Source organism: Salminus brasiliensis, chromosome 1 (assembly GCF_030463535.1).
Source record: "Salminus brasiliensis chromosome 1, fSalBra1.hap2, whole genome shotgun sequence".
Lineage (NCBI taxonomy): Eukaryota > Metazoa > Chordata > Actinopteri > Characiformes > Bryconidae > Salminus > Salminus brasiliensis.
Genome location: NC_132878.1, coordinates 38833842 through 38860445, shown reverse-complemented (window position 1 = coordinate 38860445; position 26604 = coordinate 38833842). Strand labels below are relative to the sequence as shown.

General features: G+C 39.6%; 1 protein-coding gene across 5 annotated transcripts in view; it reads right to left on the bottom strand.

Annotated features, from left to right (window-relative positions):
* Positions 1-26604, bottom strand: part of stxbp5a (syntaxin binding protein 5a (tomosyn)) — a 117346-nt gene that overhangs the window by 7337 nt on the left and 83405 nt on the right. Inside the window, exons 10-24 of one of the 5 annotated variants that reach the window (XM_072679063.1) lie at positions 26244-26398; positions 22634-22706; positions 22265-22412; positions 19598-19665; positions 18201-18241; positions 15958-16178; positions 13856-14040; positions 11909-12034; positions 11245-11396; positions 7920-7982; positions 6146-6193; positions 4988-5038; positions 3196-3435; positions 2561-2930; positions 59-224 (exon numbers count right to left, since the gene is read on the bottom strand). In XM_072679063.1, the coding sequence (XP_072535164.1) occupies positions 59-224; positions 2561-2930; positions 3196-3435; positions 4988-5038; positions 6146-6193; positions 7920-7982; positions 11245-11396; positions 11909-12034; positions 13856-14040; positions 15958-16178; positions 18201-18241; positions 19598-19665; positions 22265-22412; positions 22634-22706; positions 26244-26398 (2107 nt within the window). Of the gene's footprint in view, positions 1-58; positions 225-2560; positions 2931-3195; positions 3479-4987; positions 5039-6145; positions 6194-7919; positions 7983-11244; positions 11397-11908; positions 12035-13855; positions 14041-15957; positions 16179-18200; positions 18242-19597; positions 19666-22264; positions 22413-22633; positions 22707-26243; positions 26399-26604 lie in introns of all 5 variants that reach the window. The other 4 variants (XM_072679056.1, XM_072679079.1, XM_072679071.1 and 1 more) reach the window with 4 other exon arrangements.

The window sequence follows — 26604 nt, the reverse complement described above, 5'->3', positions numbered from 1 at the left end:
GCAATGTCTTACACATATTACACACCAAACCACAGTGGGAAGTGTTGTTTTTGCTGACCTGCAGGTTCTCGCAGACATCCTGGCTGTAGGTTATCCTCTGGATCTCAGTGGGGGAGGTCAGGTACATGGCCTGGCCTAGATTAGTGAAGCAGAAGGTTCTGGCTATCCTCATGTCTGTCAGTGGCAGATAGTTGACATCCAGTAACGGTCTCAACCCAGGTAAACTGTAGGTACAGAACAGAGGGAATGCACTCTAGGATTAGAAATACAACAGCTAACATTCCTTAGGCTCACACTTAATTATCTTCTTTGACTGCAGCTCAGACAGAACCTCCATGTGTTTAAGTTGAGGTTAATGTGAGGCACACAGTGGACCAGATTCATAGAACACACCGCAAAATGTGTAGAGGGGTCCTATTTTAAGTCATTTTTTCATAAAAGTCTCAGTATGGGTCCTCGAAGCACTACTGTCTCTTTATCGCCACAGTATTTTTACAGATGACCATGACAAACACCAATCAAAAATCTTAATGAGCTTAAGCATATTAATTATAATGCCTGTTTGGGTGCCAACGTGAACTAAAAAAACAGCTATGGATTCTAATAAAAGAATCAGACGTACTGTTAGGTTAAATGCAACCACAAATTAAAAACACCTCAAATGAGAAAATATGTAAATGTTTAATATATTAACATCCAATTTTCACATGGTATCAAATATATATTTTTTTATTTATTTGACAGTGAAATAATTCCATCCACAGGCTCAAATGTGTTTTTTATTTGTGTACAACAGTGTTCAGCATCACTACACAAGGGGTAAAACAGGCCAGTCATTCTCCTTTATACATGAGTAACTGTGTTGCTGCAATGCTGTTTGCTTTTAACGTCAGTAAATTTGGTGTTGCGTTTTATACATCTGTCCCATTACGTTCTGGAGACCTGCTGGTGGATGGATGACTCAGAACTTTTGTTCTCATTAAATGTTTGACCTCCATTATCGTAGAGCACTCCTCTAGTGGCCAGGACACTGAAAATCACTCAAGCATGTGAAGGGAAGATATAACAAAGTGCTCAGCTATTGCCATCCTCCCCTCAAAATATGTACAATTACTTAACAGAACCTGTGATGTTAAAAGAACCCCTGCTATCACAAGTGTCCTGACATTTGATTGAATGGATAGCTTTGTCCTTCGCTGTGTCACAGACAGAGAGCGACACGCAGATGTTGGCCTGCTCCTTGCTGTCCTTGCTAAAGATTTATGAGACGGCAAGAGATCAGCAGGCAGACAGACAGACAAGGTCCAGACAGCGCTAATCTGCGTGCCACACCGTGTCTCCTCCCATCTGTGTTACCCTGGCGACAGCCCCGCCGGCACTGACTTTCCCAAACAATAGGATGAGAGGACAACGTTCCAGACCAAAAATAGGTGGATTCAGAATATGAGCACACATGCTCCATCAACATCTGGCCGCCAGCAATCCTTCACATTGCCAGAGCAATCCCCTAGACATAGCACTGCAGCTGGATCTTTCGAACTTCTGAGGGCAACACAGTTTTCCGTTTAATCATCAGAACTGTCTTCAAAAACACCATGGAACAGGCTAAATAAACTCCTGACAGAAAGTCCATGAAGAAAGATGCATTTCACGAATGACTGACAGCACTTTTTCTGTGTGGTGGTGAGGAGCTCTATGATGGTAGTTGTAGAGAGTAGTGTAGACAAACCACTCATTTTCTTAAGCATAGTAATATTAAAAATCACATATAGGCACTAAATTATGAATATGTTGTTACACAGAAATGTACCAAATTTGGGGGGGGGGTACCATTGGGCTAGTAATACTAGTTACATTATATTCCAATTAAAAACAAAAATACAACATAAACCTTATAATTTGCTTTCAAAGCAGGCATTGTTTATGTGTTAGCCTCACTAAGATAAAGCTCATTTCTCCTAGCCTGGTAATAAGGCTTTGGCTTGTTATGTTTGCATTTTGGGCATTAATATAGCAGCTTTCCAGAATCTAAATTTGTGCCTGATTTTTAATGGAGCCAGTTATCTCACTTAAATTTCACAATATGGTCCCGCTTAAAGACACAAAGACCTAAAGAAAACAAATTCAAGTTCTGCACTGTCCTGACTGTCTTTAACACAGCAGAGAGTTGGCTGAGTAGGTGTGTTTGTTCGAGTGAGGAGCGGGGCACTTGCTCAAAGTGATGAACAGCCTGTAGAAGCATTTCACAGTCTCGCTAATGGACTATTCAATGAGAAGTATATATATATATATCTCCTTTAACCATTTAGAAGTCATAGCCAATACCAGCAACAACAAAGGCATATGTTATTTCATACTACTTCATTGAGTCAATACATCCTAGTACAGATTATATGATAAAGATACAGATTTATTTACGATCTGTACAGAAAGAAACAACTATTCCTCAAGTTTTTGCAATTAATTTACAAAATGCAATAAAAAAATGCACAGCAAAGCAACAAGAGTTTTTAGGCTTATAGCAAGGGTCAAACCTATAGTGAAGATTAGTGCTACCCACCTGAGGGTCATGATGTGTCCGTTTGCACAAAAGCAGGCCAAGCAGATGCCGGTCCCTGCCTGCACCACGTCGGCTCGCAGCACGAAGGACGTCTCAGTGATGTTGTGCTTGAAGATGCAGTTTTGCGAGGGCAGGGTGATCACTTTGGCCTGTTTCTCTGAGCATACCACGGCGTACTGGTGCTCGTTCAGTTCCTGTGAGGTGGACGGCGAGACCGACACTGGACGCCTCTTCCTCACTCGCTCTCTCTCCTCTCCATTGGCCGGGGCATTGGGTTCATACCACAGCTCAGAGGCTGGAGGCAGGAGGGACCCTGTGGCATCCAGAAAGGCCATTCGGATGATGCTGCCTTTTAGTCTGATAAGAGTACCTGTACAGACATGGGGAAGAAATTAGCATGAAAAACAAAGGCACCATTTTTTTAAGTGGTGCTTAATCACGGCCCATCTTTACTAACAGCTATTTACTAATAATTTGCACATACTTTTTACTTTATTTTATTAGCATGTTCATTAGTGTGTCTTCCTTGGTCATAATAATGAATAGTCAGTTTTCTTCTCAAAACTATGTGGGTGGGAACAAACACCTGAAAGGAGAAAAGTGCATGAAAGGCATCTGTTCCTAGGATGACTTACCACTGGGTGAGACAATGACTGGCTGCAGTAGCCTCTGCTCTCCAGCAGGGGGCATGTTTAGGGAGATGGAGAGGACAGTGCCCAAAGAAGTGCCCACCCACAGTGCTGGGGTGAGTGTGTTGTCCGTCTTGCGCGTATATGTCTCACAGAAATAGAATGATGTGATGGCCTCCCGTGCTTCTTTATCGATGCTGGTCACACTGGAACTCCGTGAGCGGCTGAAGGAGTTGTCCCTGTTGTCTAGGGGTACGGCAGCCCGCGGAGGACATACAGAGAGTAGGACAGTAGAGAAAAAACAAACAGAAGTAAAGCACCCTCTCCGCAAACAGACGATGCTACACATACACTGTAAGAACGGTACATGGGTGAAGGGTGATTAGTGTTGCTTTGTTTGGCCGGTTATATGTGGGAAACTGAATGGTAATGCCCTTTGGAAATGCTGAAAAGAAAAAATTAAATAAATGGCATCCTCCTGTCGTGAAAATGTTTAGATCATGATACAATGACACCACAGACACAACTGAAGATGTGTTTCCTTCTTGGAAAGGCAAATGCACTGAATGGCCACATGACGAAAATGTTACTGGACACATTTGGAAAATCCTGTCCCAAACCTTGTGCACTTATATCTCCTTTGATTAAAACTGCAGAAGAAGTAGCTTTGCAGACACTGCACTGAAAAAAGTGTTACAAGAAATCCCTGCAGCCCTTCAATTAGTTTAGGACCTCTTTCTGCTGGCACAATGGGTGACATAATTGGCATATAAAACGTCTATCGGTGTATAAAGCCCTGGGTTACGAAACAATCATCATTTTTATAGGATTCCCAGGAGGCCTGAGGTCAATTTAATTTCAATTCAATTCACATTCAATATTGCAGACCTTTATTGGAACCTATGTAATACGTAGCATGCTTTGTAATTCTTCCTTGTGCCAATTCTCCAGCCACATGCAGAACATGTGGAATAATGTAATGCAGTAGAAAATCCAATATAAAATCCAATATGGTAAAACAAAAAGATGAGCTCTGTGCAAGGGTGGGTCTCCATACACCAACCCAGTACGATAATTGAATCACACAACTGGCCTCAGAGGCGACAGAGTGCAAGGGGCAGAAAGCACAGCACATACAGAACAGTAAAAAAAAATGAGGGTAGCGGACTAGAACTGGATTTGATTTCTCTGGTAGAGATGTGATTTCTGGTAGTCAGTGTTTTGATTGTACCTTTTAATTATTTGAGTGTTTGTGGAGAGGGCATTTTGAATAACAGATTTTGTAAAATGAATGCATGCCCTTCATGCAACGAAAACTAGATTTCCTTTAGTAAACCTACATTTTAAAAACTTAAACAGCTGAATTGAAACCAGTGACGTTGACCTTACTAATGGGCTTTTAGTACTCAGAGTTATGAACATACAGTGTAAAAAACACAAGTGAATTTTCAAGCTGTTCTGACCCAAAATCTAAGCTCACTAAAAGAAAGTGTGATGAATGTATGCTTTAGCAAACCATGGCCAAGCATCTGTAAATGGCCAACCTCCTCCTAATGGGGTTTTTAATAGAATATTATCAAAACCTAATTCAGACCACTGTTTTCTTGAACACCATCAAGACGCTCATCTGACTTAACAGCTCAAATCAGAGAAACTCCAAGACTCCACTGGAGCTACTGGCCTTTGACTCATTGATATGAGACTGAAATGACGATTCTCCAGACTCCAGACACATGTGATGATGTAGGACCCCATTGTTCAAAAAGCTATGAAATATGAACACAAAGTCGAAGCTTACCCAAGTCTGGCTTTAGCTCAGTTGGCAAGCTTAATTTCCGTGACATCTTTGCTGGAAGAAAGAAAACACCCCTCTTTACAAACCTTCTAGAAGCTTCCAGAACAGTCATGCAGTTTCTATGCTTGGGGGGAAACACGTGAAAACATAGCTAAAGACAGAGTCGGAAAAAATCCAGAGAGGGAAGGTACACAAACGCTTCAAACGGACAGAGGTGACACTGTGACGGGGAATCAATAAGAGAATCTGAGACAAAACCAAGAGCTTAATTAAATGCCGCATGCTGGACAGACACAACCGGGTAGTGGACGCTGGGTCTCACAATGCCCTGGAAGGGAAAGTAAAACGGCATCAGACACACAACAGTCATTCCCGGCACCCCATGCCATGAGCATGCACCAAACAGGAGAACAAGACCAGGGAGTGACGGTGGTTGTGGAAAATCAAACTGTGGTCAGCTATGCCCCTTCCTGAACATACCGCTCGTCTTCATTAAAATAAAATACTACGGGACGTTGAGGACAATCAGAAGGTCTACAAAATAAAATACAATTTTAAATAAAAAATCTTATAGTCCAGTGGAGAACTAAAGCAAAAAAAGAAGACGAAAATGGAAGAAATTACTAAATAAATAAATAACTCAGTCTGTTTGGCTGAAATTCACATCTGTTGGGATAAGCTCCGGAACAGCAGTCCTAGGCTCAAAATAGGTTCAGTGCAAGTGCACTCTCACAATTTTTGGATGCATTTTTAATACTATGGCATTTGCTCTGCAGATAACAAATCAATGCTAGCGGTCTGCTAACGCCTACACTAAAAAAACACGAAGTACAAGAATACAGGGCTGTCCACAAAGAGATGGTTTAAAGATTGTAATTACAAACAGATGGTCTTATGACCCAGCCAGTGAAGTGGCTATGGGGAAACTCAAGCCAGAAGCACCATGTTACACACGTGCTACATACATGTAGCATGCAGTGGACATTACAATACACATTTCCTTTAGAATCCGCCAATATTTTCTTGCTGTGTTAGTATTTTTTGTTTTATCTTTTAGCTCCCTCTGTTTTGTTCGAACTTTAAGACAGAGAAGACAGTGGTTGGACACAAAAGGGTGGAGTCTCCTTATTCCTCTCCAAAACAAATGCCATCCAATCTTACCTCCTCTACCTCCGCCATTGTAGAATTGCTGATGGTTAGACATCAACACTTTTCGGGGGAAAAGGAAGTAAAGCATATCTGCAGTTAGAAAAGGTTTTCTCTCTCTCTCTCTCTCTCTCTCTCTCTCTCTGAGAACAAGACAGTGATGCAGTGCAGCTCAGCCAAAAAGACCCACTCATACAACAACGCCTACCTAGGCATTTATTTAGCCTTTTCTTTTTGTGGAAATGCCTAGCTTAAAAATAAATGAGAAGTCTGTATTTGCACCTGCTGTGATGGAGTGCTATGTGCAGGTGCGTTTGCTAGGTGATTACAGGAACCTTTTCCCACATCATTTCCTAATCAGACCACTTGTTAGGAAAATAGCCATGGGTCTTTGCACTGACTGAAGGTTAAGCTGCTTTGCAAAGTCATTGTTATTCTGTCCTGACATTTTGGCACTAATCTTATCTCTATTTTAAGTCATCCCCAGACTCCCAGGGTGAATGTCATGCTCTTTATTGTCTTCTTATCAGCTTCATAAGTCACCTTGGTTTTTCATCCCATGCATCAGTGTAGCAAATGAGCAAAATGCTATGCCACTGAGAAAGGCGCGTTTCTCCTTCTTTTAATTTTTCTTATGCAGCTAATGCTTGTAATCTCTACTTTACAAGCACAGCCCATTTAAATACTGTAGTTTTGAATACAAGAGTACAAAAGTTACTAAATTGGAAAATGTTGGAGCCTGAGGGGAAGACGTGATCGCACCAGCACGGCTTATCCTGAAAAAAGGGTTTCCTAGAAATGGGTTAGAATCATTTTCAGCACAAGAACACTGAATATAACCAGAAAGTCCACACTGCCTTGCTGAACAAGGTTCATAGTCTGTTCGTTTTAAGGCTTTCAGGGCTTCCACATTTAAAAGTGTGAGGAAATGAATTCTGATTTAATGGCCCTGTACAGTACAGTGCATTTACAAGCTTTAGCTGTCACGTAAACTAAGACATAAGATGCCTTTTCCTGGAGAAAAGTGCACGCTATCCAATTAAAATGCAATTAAAGTGGCTAATGAACTGTTGCTTTGTTGGTTTGTGTATTTCCCCTGCTACTTTTCCCCAAAGTACTATCTGAATTTTTAATACTGCAATAACTGTTTGCAGTTTTGTAAACCCACAACATGTCCAACCACAAGGAAAACAAAAGCATGAAATTAGAAACACTGGTGTAAAGCTACATCTTAGCCTGGAAGTAGAGGTAACTTTCACTACTTATAGCACACCAGTGTCTTTCAAGATTAATGTGGATTTTAGACCTTGTCACCTAATTTTTAACCCAATAAACTCAGCCTATATAATATCATAAGATGATGAGGAAAATATCGCTGTTCTGAGGCCTTATACTTTAACCACTGCAAAAATGTATGTCAAAATTGGGTTAGGCTATATTAGTTCAGCAACTTAGCTAAAGAAACTTACTACTGAAACAATTCTAAAGCATTTACGCATCCGCCATCCTTGTTTCCTGAATTAAGTACAATTAAGCAGTATAGAGTACATATCTCAGTCTGTGTACAGCCATCTGAACTTTAACATAAAAGGGTAAAATGTTACTGGTTTAGATTAATTAATGAATTAATTATAACAAAAACAATTAAGGATTTAACTAAAAAAAACTAAACAATAAAAAGCATTATATTAAAAAGAACAGACTTAGGAAGGTATAAGTTTAGCCAGTCTAGTCAAGTCTAGTCTAGGCTTGCCCGGTGACTGATGGCATGCACTGAAGGACAGATTACCTGAGGTGGGGGATTTGCAGCGGTCCTCCGACGTGGCTGAGCCCTCGTTGATGTCACACAGCCCTAAACAGACAGAGAGACAATTTTAATATCTATAGAGGTGACCTTTAGACGTGGCATGCACATGTCCCCTACTCCCGGCATTTTCTACGTTGCATTTATTTTAAAGGAGAAGACTGCCAAAGAGTCACACACAGTTGCGACATGAATGTCATGGCAATATCAGGCTTTCAGTCATTTATTCGATTTTTTTCTTTTAGAGTATACAACATACATATTTCATAGAAAAAAAAATTTCAATTTTTTTTTCGTGTTTTACTGTTTAACCTCAGTCCACATATTGTTAACACGCTTGAGGTTGGGACTTTGAGAAGGGCATTCAAAAAAATAAATAAATAAATAAAATGTAAAAAGGCTGATGGTTTGAGGTTATGTTGAAGAAGTTAAGCTGAAGACTGTCTACCCCTAATTGACAGTCTCTTATCGTGATCACTAAAGTATTGAAACACTGGGCAAGACCAAGTGGTCAAGTGGACTCAAGTGTCACCACTATGAACCGAGGATCGCCATGAGCAGCCGGAGCACAATTGGCCTTGCTGTCTCAGGGGTGGGTTTTTTACACTTTCTCACATAACTTTGTGTTTGTTAGCTGTTGTATCGGAGCTTCCACCAAACGTGCTGGCTGCCTAGAGATGCTGAATTGGCAGTAGCTCGAAAAGAGGCGATGGCTGGCTTGAAGGACACATGTCTCCACCCTCCTAGTGTTGAGGGCATTGCTTGTGATAGGGGGAGTTCACTTGAATGGGAACTAGGTAATTGACATTCCACATTGGTTACATTTTTTGTAAAATTAGATATAAATTATGAAAGCATATAACCGTTTGTCATGCCCCTTCGTATGTACATAGTGTTCTGACCCTGTACAGCTGGTCTAAATGTAAGCTGTTCAGTCTATTAAGGATGTGAAGTGGTGTGCACTCTGAGTACTACTGATTGATGGCCAGGCTTTGAGGCAGACGAGGAGACAAGCTCTGAACCCAGCTGCTAAACTCTAGCCCACTGTTAAACATCACTGATTAACACACACACACACACACACACACACACACACACACACACACACTCGAATAGAAAAATCCAACTGGCAATCTTTCAGTGAGTCACAGCAGTCAGGGTTTCATTACCAGGCACAATGCGTTCAGGGCAGCTGGGCCGTAGTTCTGCTTTCCACCAGCAGAGGCCATAGCATAGCAACACTGGCCATACACACTACTGCAGCATGCTGCAGCTGCCTGTTTAGGGCTACTGCATCACTATACCTTAAAAAGTCAGATTTTAAACATGGTCCTGGCGTACCTCTGTCCTGTAGAGTTCAGGTAGTTTCACTGGCTCCTGTACAACCATTTCTTCTCAGTAAGAGATGTATCTTTAATATCTGGCTTTACTGCATTGTACAATAAGACTGCTTGATATGGAAAGTCATAGGACAAGTATACTGTCATGGCACCTTAGGACAATAGCAATGTGGAGCATTCTGGAGATGTTGTTCATACAAAACCATAACAGTCTTACAGTGTATAGTGTATTACAGGGAATATTTCAGAGTTATCTCTGTCTCTGAATGTCCAACATGTGGGGTACAGACTGGTATTTATCTCCAGTAAGCTTTGGAAGACAAAATGATCAGGGAGCGCACAGAAATTCATTTTTGCTCATCGCCGTAAGCTCCACTCAAGCTTGTGACATCATACCCTTAATCATAACATTTATTGATTGAAATCCTCTTGTTCTGTCTCAGTCGAATTACGTCCTTTCCAGGCCGGGGGCACTTTAGTCATTGACATTATGGAAGAACAGAAAAAAAACTGTATTTATTTTTATTCCCTTTGGCTCTCCATCCATCTCCATGGTAACCTATCTGAAAATCTGGCTCAGTCAATCTTGTTTTGATAGCATCCTTAATTTTAGCTAAAATGTTTTGCTGAACTTTTCTGGCCACAGAATCTTATCATTTTGAACAGTGGCACTGAGGAAGGTCATGTAACGTCAGCTGTCAAGCTTTTAATCACAGCTGTTTTTTGCAGTGCCTGTTGCGAGTGTTATGTATGTAAACCTTGTTTAAACTCCTTTAAAACAATGCTCATTTCTCTGATAATATTATTATTTAGCTTTTTACTGGCTGTGTTGCCAGTTTATGTGCTATATATTGTTCATGCAGCCTTTTCCAGTGATGGACACTTTCTGAAACCAAACAGTAATAGTAGACGCAATTAAATTTTGACTAATAACACAACCAGCTGGGAGGAGTTCCATGTTTTGTCTTTTGTACTTCATACTCACTTGATAAACACCGTCCGTTATTGAGAAATTTATGCTTTATCTGTCATTTGTTCAATTACAATTATTTGTATTATTCATTTTTAATATCCACTGACAGAAGTGTCCCGTCGACTGGGGCTTTCCTTTGAATCTAAACCTGAGAATTCACAGTCCCTGTGGAAAGAGATCTGGAAAGAGACAGAAGTGAAACCCTCTCTTCCAGTCTGTGTGCCAGTGGTTTATGTAGCCATATCAGACAAGAGGGAGTAGCAACAATGCTAAATTAAATAAGAAGTCCTCCTGTCTGAGAATGACCATAGTCAACATATACTACATAAGAATACTAATTTTTTTTAACATCTCAGGCCAAAACATTTACTTACTCTTGTACTATTCTAGCTAAAATGCTTACAATAAACTGCAGCACACAATGTAAAATATGTTACTTAAATGTTGTAACAATGCTGTTACAAGCTCCAAATCCATGTGTAAGCTAAATGCATTTAGCTGTATAGACTGTAGAGCTGTGTAGTATTAAACCCATTAGCTTGATGCTAAATTTCAGAAGAGAAGTCATTGGCAGGCTAACAGAAGTAACATTACCAGGCTGCTGGCTGTGCCGTGAGACTCACACAATTGGCTTTAATCTCATGCTCTCACGTAACACTTGCCATTTATCACATTTTTACCAGTTCCTTGTTCCTTTCCAACCCCCCCCCCCCCCCCCCAACAAAAAAACAACAAAAAAACAATGAAGCTACAACTACAACTTTATACATTATACTACATTTCAGTATTACCTAAAGCCTTTTTAATACAATATATCAATATACAACGTATATATATGCAATGTGGATATGTCATGGACTCCATTTATACTTTTTCACAGTTTGTTTAGAAAATGTAAACATAACTATAATAATATCATGAATGTATTTCTATTGTATAACTTTAGCGGGGCTCTATTTTTTACTAATAGCGTAAAGGGATGAAGCAAGAGTCTCACCTCCAGAAGGTTGTCTACTCTTGCGAGGTGAGCGGGGTTGCCTCTGGTATGGGTCGTTGGATCCATACAGCTCCACGGTGCCCAAATTCAACAGAACAGTCTTCTGGAGGTAATCTACCACTGCCAGGCCATTAGTATTGCCGAACACCACCCTATGTCACAAACAACAGAAAGATACATTACTTAATGTGGAAAAAACAATGCTAGAAGTAAAACATAATGTTCAAATGTTTAATATGCTGCCATGTTTTTTTTCCTCAGCTCTTCTATGTGCTTCCATTCTCCTAGGCATGTACTGCATTTAGGTAGGTAATGTGACATGGTATAGTCTATTCTTGCTTGAAAGGAGGACTCTGGAGTGCAGCAGATAGGAATCTACATCAAAAGCTAAATGCATGTGCACAACAAATGCTACTCATGCGGGTAATAAATTGGCTCCAGGAGAAATGCCTGGATTTCCAAAACAGGTCAGATGTCAAGAAAACAGACAAATCACCAAAACCAGATATGTTATTCCAGATCAGTGATTTGAAAAGAGCAGGCCTATTTGTGGAAAAGACTCATGGAAAGAGTATAAGCAGGTATACAACAGAGTCTCTGTATGGAATAGACTGACAGTGAAGACTGCTGTAAAATAAAATGCAAGCATGTGTAAGAAACTCACAAGCCATATGAGGAGTTGATGGCCAGGCTGCTTATCTGCTGGGGAGGCTCTCCACTGACCCACACCAACTGCACCACCAATTCCACCTGATAGCCTGGAGACTGCTTTAGAGGACTATTGCGTACCCTGCAAGAGAGTTAGAAAAAGCAAGAGAGGGAGGAAGAGGGGAGGGAGAGAGAGAGAAAGAGAGAGAGTGAGGGGAGGAAAAGAAAGCAAACACCACCCTAGTCAATAACCTTTGGGGCAAGGATCAGTTATAATTGATCAGAAATGTGTTCTGCTTCATTCATAGGATGAATTACATTATGCAAAATTGTCACCCAAAAACCTTCAAATCTCCAAAACGGCAACTTTTCGAGGTAAAACGATTTTATGCCAAGTCATTCTTGAGTATTTCTATTGGTCCATTCATGACATCCTGTAAAAAACAACTGCCATATTCACAGTATGTGAAAAAGTAATTTTTTGTGGTACAGCAACAAAGGTTTTTGTGGGACAGCAATGATTAACATGATATTATGCAAGAGAAATCCTATTCAACACACAAAACATCCATGTTTTGAGTGGAATTTTCAAATGCTATTTATTTTGTATGCACATACATAAAAGGTCACACTGTTAGGACAGATCAAAAGTGTAGTATTAAGCTAACATTAGTATGGTGGCAACTTCATGGTAGCAATTATGACTGCCATTTCAAGTCTGCCTAGTTTCATGATTTTGCATTTTAGAAACACAATGTTATGAAGTGACTAAAAAAATACTAACACAGCCCAAGTCTCTCTTTCTCTCTCGTGCTTGCACAGTGCCATTTCTCTTTTAATTACGCTGTGAGGAAAGCAGTGCAGCGGTGTCTAACAGCTACACTGATCTGTGTTGGATAAATTAGCGATCTGGGTGTGTAAATGGCATATAAAGAGGCATTTTAACATAGACAATCAGTCTGATGTTAAACTGTTCTTGGGTTTACAGTGGCCTGCAAAGGTCTGGGCACCCTTTGTCATAATTGTTATTTGTATATAGCTAATTATATTTGTTTATAGCTAAGCGAGTAAATGATGACCTGAATTCCAAAAGACATCAAGTTAAAAATAATTTCTCTTTCTTATAAAGAGAACATGTGAAGATTAGCGAGATTGCTTTTGAACAATAATTTTCATATTTTATAGTTTCAAAAGAACAAAAAAGGATAAGGGTCTGAAGCAAATGGTTGGGCACACTGCGTGGTCAGTACTTGACCTGCATGATCAGAAACACACTTTGGCAAGTGTCACAGCTTGAAAGTCAGCTAAGAGACTTTCAATTTCTGTTTGGCAAATTGTTGCCCATTCTTACTTGCAAAAGGTCTATCCTCAGACTAGGCCATGGGACTGCAAAACATTTAGCTAATGCCTCTTGAGGTAGTCCACTGTACTTTTTGCTTCCAGAATTAGCAGATTTTTAACTGAATTCATTCTTTCCTCCAGTAGTAAAATGTTCCCTATGCCACTGGCTGCAGCACAGGCCCAAAGCATGACTGATTCACCCAGTGTTTAACAGTTGGAGAGGTGTTCTTTTTATGAAATACTAAATTCCATGAAGGTCAAATTTGTGCAAGTGTTGAACACCTTGCACCATCAATTCTTAATTATATTGTGAACTGAGGAGACCTTAAACAAGTTTCAGAGTTAAGCAGGCAGCTGCTTAGAGGAGCCCATGGCTGCTGATTGCAGGGACAAGGTCTGGGGAGTCTGAGAACTTATCTGAAGTTATCTGAATTCTCACTTAAATATACCGGCAGATAAGCACATTTACAAACCACACAGTAGATTAAACTGTATTCTATATTCAGCTTGTTGGCTTTCCCTCTTTTACAAGGGGGAAAATTGTATAATGCTGCACATGTATCATATAAAGTACATGTAGATACCTGCAGGAGTTGCAAAACAACAACAACAAAAAACTTACTTCAGGCAGGGCACATTATCTCTTATGCCATCTGAAGAGTTGCTGCTGGTTGAATGGTGTGTCTGGGGGCCAGAGGTCTGTGGGCTAGGGGAGGTGCTTGGAGTGGGAGGAGCTGGTGTCTGGTATCCGCCCCCTTCTGGTGACTCTAAGTCATTCAGTTCATACTGCAATCTGATTTCAAGTAACTAAAAGGACACACACAATACTTTAATCCACATTTTGAATGAACTATTTATATATTTTAAATATGTATATATTCCTAAAATACACTGCACAGATGTGCCACTGCAAATCCAGTAGCCAATCCTGCTCCAGGAGAGCTACCTAATCACAGTCTTTGGATCCAACCCTAATCCACCACTCCTGATTCAGCTAATCACTGCCTTCAGATGTCCTAAATTGGCTGAATGGAGTGTGTTAGACTTAGGCTGGAGTTGAAACCCTGCAGAAAGGTAGCTCTTCAGGATAAGCAGAGTAAGTTGGTATAAATATTAGTACAAGCCTAACACGATGGTTTATTCGTTTCAAATAGACTCACATATGTGGTTTCACTGAATAGTATAGTGTATATAGACAAAAGTACAGAGACATTTCAGCAAGGAGAAACAAATTACTGTAACAACTTCTGCCCAGTACTGTACATTGTACCGTTTTTCTAAATGATAAGTATGGTAAATTTACATTACTTGTTAGCGACATTATTCTCAGAGCTAATATGCAGAATTTCTGACAAGTGTGTCTGTCTACTTCTTTAGTAATAGGAGAATTGTGTTAATTTGGATTTTATTTGCCTAATCCTCATCCAGCATCAAATAACAAAATAGGATACACATAAACAATATTATATCTGATTGACACTGAGCGTCTGTAACCCAATCACAAAAGGCGTGGTCAGTCTGAGAGTTTGTACCATCTTAGAAAGAGATCTGCTTCATGCAAATCTATATTTTAGGTGTTGAAAAACGTTCCACAAACAAATCAGTTACACAAATTTCCATTTTCATGGACAAAATGTATCATGTTAAGTGATTCCCACCAGTGTCACTATGTATAAATTAGGGCACACTAATTGGTGTGTGTATGTGAGTGCACACATATGTGAAGCAGGGGGACTCGAGGTGGTAATGGGCTCAATTTGCTCCAATTAAGCTGCGCTGAGAACATTCAACAGCTGACGGCACTCAACCCAATCATCGCTCTTACATCTGTACTGAGCACGCTGTTCAAGCTGAGCCAATCAGACAACGGGTTTGTGTCGTTTTTGTCCAGTGCTACAAAAACTGTATCTAAAACAGGCTCTTATCCTTACGTAACAGCAATAGTTACACTATTAGAGCCTCATAAAATGAGCAGAGTAGCTGATTAGTTGGTTTGGGTGTGTGAGAGCAGGAAGAACATCAAAATATGCAGGACTAGGGTACTGCAGGACCAGGATTAGGAAGCATTGTTGCCTAGTAATAGTTAAATATTGTGTGGTACTTTAAAAGTCATAATCTGTGTTTCAATAATAATAATTTTAATAACAATGATCATCATGCTTAAATCAATATATCATGATAATCAGAAAAACAAACAAAACGCACATAGCAAGTAGTGCGTTCTCTCAATACAAGACACACCGTATTTGAATAAAGACTGGAGGAGCATATTATTATTATCGTCAATGTGAGTCATGGCTGTCGTCAGGAGGCTAAAATAGCTCGGAGAGAGAGGGGAAGGGATGGACAGAGAAAGCGAGAAGTAGGGTGGGAGAGGGAGATACAGAGTGAGCAGATACAGAAAGAGAGAGAGCGAGAAAGAGATGGAGACGGAGAAAGATGGCACTTATTCCACTTCAGAAAGCATAAACTAAAGTTTTTAGGTCAAGCGGAGAGAAACATCACAAATTGGATGATGAGCACACTCTCACAAAAACAAATCCAGTGACGCAAACCCTGCAAACCTGATGCATTTATGCATGCAGGTTAGACTGCTCGCACCCACACTATACATACAGTAGGTAAGCCTAATTTATAAATATCACACATAGACACATAATTATTGGGAGTTTCATAGACACCTACGCAAAGCAACACGCACAAACCGACCCACGGCAGTCCTACCTGTACAACCTCTGTGGTGATTTCCTGCTTGCTAAATCTGTAGATGATGACGTGGGCGGACACTCCGGCTACACACAGCATGCGGCTGTCCGGGCACCATGACATGAGCTGGATGGCGAACGGATCCTCATCCACAATCTCTGTACTTGGCTTCTCCTCCTTACTGCGTGACTTCTCAAACACCTTGGCTGTCTTCAGTTTGTACAGCACCTGGAGCATTACTAAGCACCATGGGAAATTAAGTTCCTGTCAACATAGATCTGTGTATACATGTGTATACAACTACTGTAACAGGAATATTGAATATTGTCATTTGGCACATATACACTGATGAATCAAAATAAATCTATGAAGGTGCCCCGTGATATCTAGAACCAAGCTGTGACTGCTAGGGATGTCCCGATCTAATCCAGTGACTCAGGATTGGGGGCAGAGCCATGCATTTTTAATGAATTGGGTATCGGCTTTTAAGGTTCTGATCAACTTCCGAACCGAGCAGGGTGCCATCTGGTGTCCTCTAGGCACCATTAATAGGCATGATCCTTAACTTCCCATTTTTTGAAAAGCTACCCCAGACAAAGTTCATCTGGGACCTTCTTCCGGTGAGGAAAAACTAAACAGGGCTTTATTTGAACTGATAAGTGTGGCGATGTTAACAGTTAGCAGCCAAAACAAAAGCTAAACTTCTTAGACTAACTCTGCATTTCACCTTAAATAGTGCCGCAGGTCCATTGAGTTCATTTCCACAGCAGAGCATAACAGCTGCATTATTTAAGGTGAAACAGCAAGTTCGAGGAAGAGGAAAACTCGCTGTAATTGAGAGCAGCAGGTAAAGAGTGTCTTAGGTGGTCTACTTCCTGCTGTTTTTGTCCACACTGTCAAAAATCACCCAGTTTGTTGTAGTTCTGCAACGACAAATATTTTATTCCATTAGGTCTGTTTGGGAAGACCTAGAAACCAGACTGAAAAAATAAAAATAGTGATTTTACTGCTGTTTACTAGCGTGGATTAGCACAGCTCGGATCGGATCGGTATCGGTCGATAGTCAGAATTAAGAGGATCATCCCTAGTTACAGCAGCTCTTTAACTCCTGTCACTTGTGAGGTCCACATCAGATGAAAGCCAGCACATTCCACAGGTATATGGTGTCCACAAACCCAGCCACCCAATGTGATGTAAAAGACAACAGAACTTTTCTGTTGGCTGCGGCTCTTTATGACTACATCCATACATTTTGACTCGTCTTTCCTCGGACCACTGTCTGTAGTGACCCAACAAAGCTGACCAGGAGCACTTTACAACATCTCCAAATCAGCCTTCCTGCCTTGACAGTTTGGACCTTGTCAAAGTCAGTTCTACATGTCTGACCATTCTACTGTTTTCAACATGTCATTTATGCGAACCGATTGTTCAATTACTATGTACATACCAAACCCTGACATGAGTGATCTTAATGTTTTAAAAAGTGGCCTTTTCTCAAAAGGACTGTACATTGTGTTCCCTCAAGTAATGTGGCAAAAGTGTACCCAACCAGAGTGACAGAATAAATCGGTATATGCTCTGTATTTGATTAAGGTCTGACATTAATCCAGAATTTATATGCAATTGTCCAGGCAAAACTAATAAAAAGCCTCAGATGAATGGAGCCATTTTGTCTTAGCAGGATTACCGCCTTTTGCCTAATTAGTCTTCATATTTCTGTGTACATTTGGAGAGTAAATCTCTTTTAAATAAATCCTCTCCATTATGCAAACATGCCAGCTGCTTCTTAGATGGTAGCCTTTGCAGAACTAGCAGGCCTATAAGGTCATTATTAATCTTCCATATTGAGCTTAATGTAGAAAGACTAGCATGGGGAGCACTAGACTTGTGGGAGCTGTAGTTTGTCATGACTACAGCTATAATGGGGCTAAATGACATTTACGGTCAAACGTATGCCAGGCTGTTTCCCTAGGTGTAAAGCAAGGTTAAACAGAAGCATTCTGGGAAATGAAGTCAAATGGATAGTGGATGTACATGGCACTACTAGGGCAGTCCCCAGTTGGGTCTTTAATCATAGATAAGTACATTTGATTACAATGAAGGCTGGCTGCCTGAACAATGTCCCCATTCATACTTAAGACAAAATGCATCCTCTGAAGATATATATAAAAGAAAAAACAGTCAATAGGCCTTTTTCCATTTAAGTGCATATGAACTGCAAAAAAGTGACAATTACTGACAGAGAAAGGTGAAACACTCACTTGCAGAGGCATCCCAAAACTTTACCGAACCATCAGCATGCCTGGAAGAAAGACAGAGAAGCCCCTATTTTTAAATGTTCTCAAAAAGAAGAAAAAAAATTGCATCAGATTCATAATGCATAAAGTTAAAAGTTCATCATTTTAGTTCTGTCCAATTTTGGAGTAAAGGAAAGGAACACTATGTCATAATGTGGGCTCTACAGGAGATTTGAGCTCTCAGATAATTCTTACCACGGTCTCATATCTTAATTAGCTTGTTAGGGCTCAGGTATGTCCACAATCATCATTAGGAAAGGCCAGGAGCCACAAATTCCAAAGCCTTATAAATATTCTCCTCAAACATTGTCCCAACAATCAGCAGCCATGGGCTCCTCCGAGCAGCTGCATAGCACATTGCAAAGCCAGGTAACCGTTTTGATTTATTTCGCAATGTCATTAAAAAATGTCAGTTAATAGGAATGGTGAATGTCAATTTGAAGTCTGGTAGACAAAGAAAGACAAGAGAAGTGCTCTGTAGAATGCAAGAAAGGGGAAACAAGGGGTCTCCCGTCTGACTACAGAAGACCCTCAGATCTTTGCATCTTCACCATAAAACTCGGCGTCAGACGTTTTTTTAAAGGAACATCTAATCAAGTCTAAACTAACAAGAACTAAAAGAGTCTTAGTTGGCTACACAAGGCATTTACAAGATGTGATACTTGACAAATGGGGTGTTAGGAACTAAGTACTGTCCATGCACAATGTTTTTATTGTTATTATAAAACTGCAAAAGATGGAAACAAAAATTAATCTTGTTTAAAATATTGATCAAATCTTTCATCTGTAACTTTATGCTTTTTTGGAATCAGGTCATCTTTTACTTGCTATTCCCTGTAATTATGGCCAGGGATGCCCAACCCTTTGAATGCCAGTGTTGATGTTCATGTTTATGTTATATAAAAAAGCTCCAAAATGCAACAGCGAGGTTTCCTATGCATCGACTAGCAGAAAGTTTGTGCTCAGATAAAACTGGGGTAGAACTGCTGAGAGCAAAAGTGGCAGAGCACTGACCCCATCACTGCCCAGCTCGCTGAAACATTGCAGCAATGCATTCTGGGAGAGCGGGCTGCTGCCTTCCCATGGGCAGTGATTCAGAAATGCTTACTTCTCCTTCTTCTCTGTCTTTTTTTTTCTCATTCTCCTCCCTCCATCATCTCCTCTGTTATTCTCTGTAGGATTGTTTCCTTTCATTTTCAGAATATCACTCGGCAACTTTTTCCCCGCACTTTCCCTTCAGCCTTCCCCAATGCAATTTCAGCAAAATGGCAATAAAAGAAGGAGCAGAGACAGCAGAGAGTGAAGGAAACACGATGTGAATTAACACACACACACACACACACACACATACACACACTTACCCAGTAATTATTATTTCAGGGTAGCTTTGTGTGCCCTGGCCCCAGTTTCCACCACTTACAGGCCATTCCTATGACAGACAAATAAAAGCAGAGACAGAGACCATTAGTATGCTCCATTATATTTTAATGTTCTTGTTCTGGTTGGGGGAGAAGGGGAAAGAGAAAACAACAACATGTTAATATTTATATATAATATATTTATAATAAATTTACCCAGTTACATGCAGATGATGTTAAATGGGTCTGTTTGGGTTTGATAATACCTTATTCTAGCATAGTTCAATATAATCCATTCACATCCAGTTACTAGTTATTCGATTCTGTTATTCGATAGTGTTTCATTCTGTTCTGTTGATTTAGGACCTGGACTGATCTGGCTGTTGCTCATTCTTTTCACTTTTGAGTTGTAGTATTTTATTTTAGAATAAAAATTATGTCATAAGAACTGCATCTAACAAACCTCTCCTGAAAGACGTTGAATTTAGAGGCATATTTATGTGGATCAGGTACCTGTTATTTTAGGCCCTGTATATCTATGACCGACCCTGTGTTTTCATAACAGTGCCACTGTGGCGGTGGCACCAGAAACAAAAATGATTCACACCCTGATAGCAGTGGCTTTTCGGAAGGTAAAAGGCAGTTTGCTGTCTGAAGTCTGAAGATATATGTTTTCTGCAGAAACATGAGTCCATTTTCTTTCTTTATGAACATGCTGCCAAAACTATGTGGGGAAACACATTCCTGCACCTTTCCATATGGCTGATTTAAAGCATCATAACCGAGAGAGAAGAGCAGCTACTGTGTGCATGTTAAAGTAATGTTAAAAAGGTAATTATAGCAAATAATACAAATTAGTGGTACACAAACAATCTTACACTATTTATACAGAAAAACAGAAACTGAAGCGATTTCACTGCAGCATTATTAAGTAACTTATAGGTTATGGCTGGTCGTATTGTATAAAATGTTATTTTATAAAAGTAAATAATAAAAAAAATATATCCACAATGTCCCATTATACACATAGCATACTAAACAGTGATGTTCCTTCAGTATTAATCAGCAGCACATCTTACCTAAATCATGTGGCTGTATAAAACATTCATTTTAACCTGTTGTTGACAAAAATTTGCTGAATAAAATCTATGAAATGAAACAAAAAACAACACTATGTATCTCAGGTATACATTCTTATTTTTATTTTACTTTAAGGGACAGGCTGCTTCTACTTTAGTCATCATTTAAAGACACTTTACCCAACTCTATTGAGATATTGGGGAGATGGGGATACACTAAAACATGCAATACATTGAAGTCACTTGATTAAAATGTGCCCATCAATTACCTTTATTCACGATTGTCCGGATAGTGGTAATCTACTGAATTCATGTGGAAGCACTGTATACATCTGATTCAGGAATATTCAACACATCACTTTTTAACTGCGTAATCCTCGCTGACAGTGAGCTCTAGAGCCAAACCCAGAGTTTCAAACTAAGGCACTGGGGCTCGCACAGGGCTAAGCTGTGATGGAGCCTCTCAGTGGGGTATGGGGGTGGGTCAATCTGCTCCCCCTGCTGGGACACGGATCTCACCATAAAGAGTGAACTTTGCGGGCGGTCGAAAGGTCTCGGCTCCTTTCAAGCGCACAAATGCTGCCACATGTTTGTCTGAGCTGCAGAGTTTCAGGACAATGCACCTGCACAGCAGGGACTGAGATATACAAGCATGCGGCTGTATTCCCTTTTCACACACCTGGAACACGGAGCGCTTTTATGGTGTATGTTTGCGAGTGGAACTCTGGCAGGACAGAGCTTGTGTTTGCGAATGTGAATGTGCTTGTGTTTGCTTTCACACATTTCCAAGACAAAAACCTTCTAACTTCATAGCAGAGAAGCAGAGAAGAAGAGGGCCTACAATATCAGGATCAACATGTGTTACAACTGTAAGATTTTTATCTGGTAACCAATTTAGCTGTAGTTGTAATCTGCTGTTAGAGAGCTTCTGCAATGTAGGCATTTGAAGACAAAGCAACACAGGAGGTCTGAGAGAAAAGAAAAGAAAAAAAAACCCACCATCTTCACTAGAATATCAAAACTTGCAAGATGGTCAGGAAATGGTTGAAATGGAAAATCCATGGGTGGACACACTAAATACTGGAAACTGTTATGAATGTACAATTTTCTCCTTTATTGGTAGGTACAGATATGAGCAAAATGTCAAAAAATCATGGCAGATTTTGATGTATAGTGATTTTTTTAATGTATCAGCAGTTTTTTTGTAATAGAAATGTAATGTCCAGGGAACAAAATGCATGGGTATGAATAACTGTGGGCTAAAATATATATTTTTTGTTTTATTCTTGATGCTGAAGATGAACATCTTTTATCTAATAATCATTTTGACTGAAATTAAATAACGCATGGTCTCTAGTAATGCACAGGACTGTACATTTATACTAAATTACTGGCTATGGAACCGTATAAATAATGGAGATGTAGAAATGTTGTATTTTAGTCTAACACAGCTTGTTACTTTACCTGTGTAGCAGCAATGCAGAGTCACAGCAATTCTGTACTACAGCCGTAATTTTACTGTTATTATTGTTAATAATTTACTGCAATTGTACAGTGACATATCACACTGTGCACAGAAAACAAAACATACCTTTTTGCTGTAGCCCTGACGTTTTTGGCGGGAGCCGACTGAGTAAAGTGCAGGTATGAGGTCCACGGGACAATCAGCAACATATTCACAACACGTCACTGGAGACTCGTGAATCGTCAAGGGGTACGGGTTCTCAAAGATAGGATAACTACAGAAAAAGGGTTACACAGCTGCATCAAAGCCTGCTTCACAACAGAAGTGGTGTACCTTAGATAGGCTTTACAGATTACAGCCATTGGCACTGCATGCATGTGTGATGATTCAGTAGAATATAGATGCTGCTTCAGCCAGATTATGACACTGTTCTGATGGGATTAGATTGATGGCCTACAGAAATATGGGATGATGTATAGTAAAACAAACACATACCCATTTTGTGCAAGGTCGATAACAACTAAATCCTTTTCTAGAAGGACCACTACAGCATAAGGTTCCTGAAAATCTGCAACAAACAATATAATTTTAATTAAAAAAGAATAGTAATAATAGTTATAATAATAAAAGTTAATAAACAAATAAGTAATCAATAAGGTCACACTTTATTTTGATGGTCCCCAACATATTATGCACAGAAGCTCAGAATCTTATCTAAATTTAAGATTAAGGTAAATTTAGGGTTATATTTGGGTTGAGGTGAACATTAGGATTAGGTTTACATTTAACTGAATCGAATGCATTTCATTTAGAGTTTGGTTGTATTTAATATATATTAAGGCGCCTGTTCATTAAAGACAAGCATCTACAGGGGACGATCAAAAAGAAGGCTTAGTATAAAAATATAGCTGAACAATGTAACAGTTTCTTGTTATAAATGATGATATACAAAAAATAATTAAACACATCTCTGAAATTTGATTTATTTCTATTTCTGTTTATGTTAAATAAGCTTAAATTAAACAGGTAACAAGTTAACCCGAATAATGACAAAATTCTACAATTCCTTACATGATAAATTATATTTACAGTTTGGACAAAAGTACTAGGACACACCTCTTAATGACTGAATTCAGGTGTTTCATTTAGTCTCATTGCCACAGGTGTATAAAATCAAGCCCCTAGCCATGGAATCTGGCCTTGCATACCTTAGTGAAATAATAAGTGGTTCTATAGAGCTCACTCAATTTCAACATGGTACTGTAACAGGATGCCACAAAAGTGGAAGTTTTTAGGAACCACAGCAACTCAGCCCCAGCAACAGTGTCAGACCATGTAAAGTTGCTTAGATGCACAGTGCATAAAAGTCACCAACATTCTGATCACTCAATAACCGTTCCAAACCTCCTCTGGAAGTAACATCAGTAAAGAAACTGTGGGCCACGAGCTTTGTGGCATGTGTTTCCATTGTCAAGCAGCTGCATGCAAGCCTTAAATTGCATGGTGTAAAGTACACCGTCACTGAACTCTGGAGCAGTGCAAGCATTTTTTGTGGAGTGACAAATCACACTTCGCCATCTGGCAGTCTGATGGATGCGACTGGGTTTGTGCCAGCTGTAAAGTTTCGTGGAGGAGGGCTAAAGCTACAGGGTTGTGTGTGAGGGGTTGGCCTAGGTCCCTTAGTTCCAGTGAAGGGAAATCCTAATACTTGGAGAAGGATCTTTTCTGTTCCAGCATGATTGTGCCACAGTGCACAAAGTAAGGTCCATACAGGCACGGTTGGGTTGGTTTATTGTGGAAAAACCTGACTGGCCCTGACCTCAACCCTATTGAAAACACTTTTGGGATGAAATAGAATGAAGATTGCGAGCTAGGCCTTGTCCAACATCAGTGTCTGACCTCACTAAGGCTCTTCTGGATAAATGGGCAAAATGTCCCACAGACACACTCCAAAATCTTATAGAATGCCTCTCCAGAAGAGTGGAAGAGTGTTAGAGGTGCAAATGGGAGACCAATTCCATATTAATGCCTATGAATTTAGTATGGGATGTCACAAAAGCTCCTTTAGGTGTAACATGCTGGTGTCCCAATATTTTTGTCCATATAGTTGATATTCTTTATTTACAGGCTTGAGTGTGAACTTCCAAAAATATTCTGTTGTTCTTACATGAAAAACTGCAAAACATGATGAATGCAAAAATATAGAGACCCACAACAGTAACTTTCCCTCAAATTTGACTTAATGAGATCTTTATCCACACACTTGATAGAGAATAATTAAACAAAATGTAAGATGGTGCTTTGAGGCATATATGCCACAGTAGATCTAAGAGGTCACAGAACACCCTGCAGCATGTGAACAGCACTGCGGACAAAAAGGAACATCATATATTCTCAGGTTTTTGTACATGAGTCAGAATCAAAGACAGAGGAGCTGTTATACTGTGTTATACTGTGCCAGTTACACAACCACTGCTAGCAACAGCACTCTCGCCTCAACTACGAAGCTACATGAACTCAGAAGATATACACAGCACTGCTTAGGGCTTGTGCTCTCAATAAAATGCATTTCTGAATCAAGCTGAGAGAAGTAACTGGGAGTAGAACTTGCAGAACAATCAAAGCAATGTATTTTTAGTTACAACAAATAGACATTATATAGTCATAACAAATAGTCAAATATATGGGCATACATGGCCCTTTTTTAATGTTTTAACAAATTATTGGTCAGTTTGAGATATAACCAAGGGATAACCAAACAAACTAAATGTATCCAAAACCTTTTCTTGATTCAAAGTAAGACACCTGAACACAAAGCTGTGTCAGCACAAGCACATAGCAGTACATAACAAAAAGCTTGCAGGTACTTAAAAACACTTCAACATTTGATGGAGAGCATGTATGCAAAGAAAATTATACCCCAACTAGTATCTGAAATGGCTGTGTGTAAAGACAAGCCAAGAGCTAATACTTCAGTAGATCCCTATGCGGACAGTTCATTTAAAGCAGTCCTCAGAGAGAGGTAGAACACAAAGTCCTTTCGATTGCTGAATGTCCACCAAAGGGATTAATTGGTCTGAGAGGCAGAACGACAATGTTCTAGAGTAATCAAAGGCCTTTCTACTGCAAAGAAAAGGAGGATCAAAAAAAGAAAAAAATGTAATTACCAGTGGAGATGTGTTTACATATAGACGGCTTGTATGCAAAAACCAAACAGTGGAATGGTGAGTTTTCCACCAACGATCAATCTTAGCAAATATCTAACGAAAAACTAACAACATAACAAAAGGATGTGAGAAGAGAACAAGACAGTTCAGATGGTGTTTTTCAAAGGAATTTGTGATTTGAAAATTTGAAAACATGGCAAGTCAAACCCTAAATCACTCACAAAGCAATATGTTTATTCTGATTCCATCTGAGGGATGTTATGAAATATACATATACACTTGTAACCACATTCACTAAGAAAAATCTACAATCAAGCACCAATTTATTAAAAACAATAAAACAAAAAAGGAGGATGAGGTGATACAAATGAAACTATGTATAGGTTTTGTATTTTTGTATAGCAGAACCACCTAAACATGTTTTAACTGGCCATAATTCATCTATTTAGCACAACAGACCAGGGAAAGCATACTCCATATGATTTCACACCATGCCCTTTACAACAACAACAACAACAACAATAATAATATTAATAATAATGTGTGCAATGTTTTATGATAAATAATCTGCTTGAAAAGACAAAATGTATTTTTAATTGTTGCTTCTTCAAATTATTCAGTCTGGTTTCTGGGTGCTACACTGCAAGTAAAATCCACTTCAAAAAGTACTTTGGGAGTAATGAATATGTTGGGTTAGTTGATATTGTGAGCTTAAGTAGTGCTTCAGTTTTTGGGAAATACTCATTAATAAACAAATAGTCTTAAGAACTACCTAATGGGGTATTAGGTATTAGAATTACAAAGCTTTTGGAAAACTCAACTCTAAGCAAATGCAAGAGATGAGATTTAAATAAGAACAAAAAAAGAGCAAAATGAGGGGGGAGGGGGGGGGGCATAGGACACATGTGAGCAGTATTTGTTACAATAACAGAACGTACCATTAGGATATGGCGTTTCACAGAGTGTGAGGAAGTCTACGATGGGATAGTCCATCTCCAGCACTGCGGTGCTCTTTCCATGCATTACTGTCAAACATGGCCGCCGACCAACCGTGTCATACGATAAACCACCAGATAGGATCATATATGGATCACTGCATGGACAAAAACACACAGGCAGAATGTGAAAAAGTCAATCCCAGTTGGCACAGTTATCGTTCAAAGGCGACATGGATGTAGACCATGTAAAAAAGCTAGCTGAATTATTGTTGGACTTTTACAACCATTACAGAACATCAGGTTAATCTACTGACTAGTAAACAAACACAATCTCATACAGGGCTCTTCAAATATTAAAAAA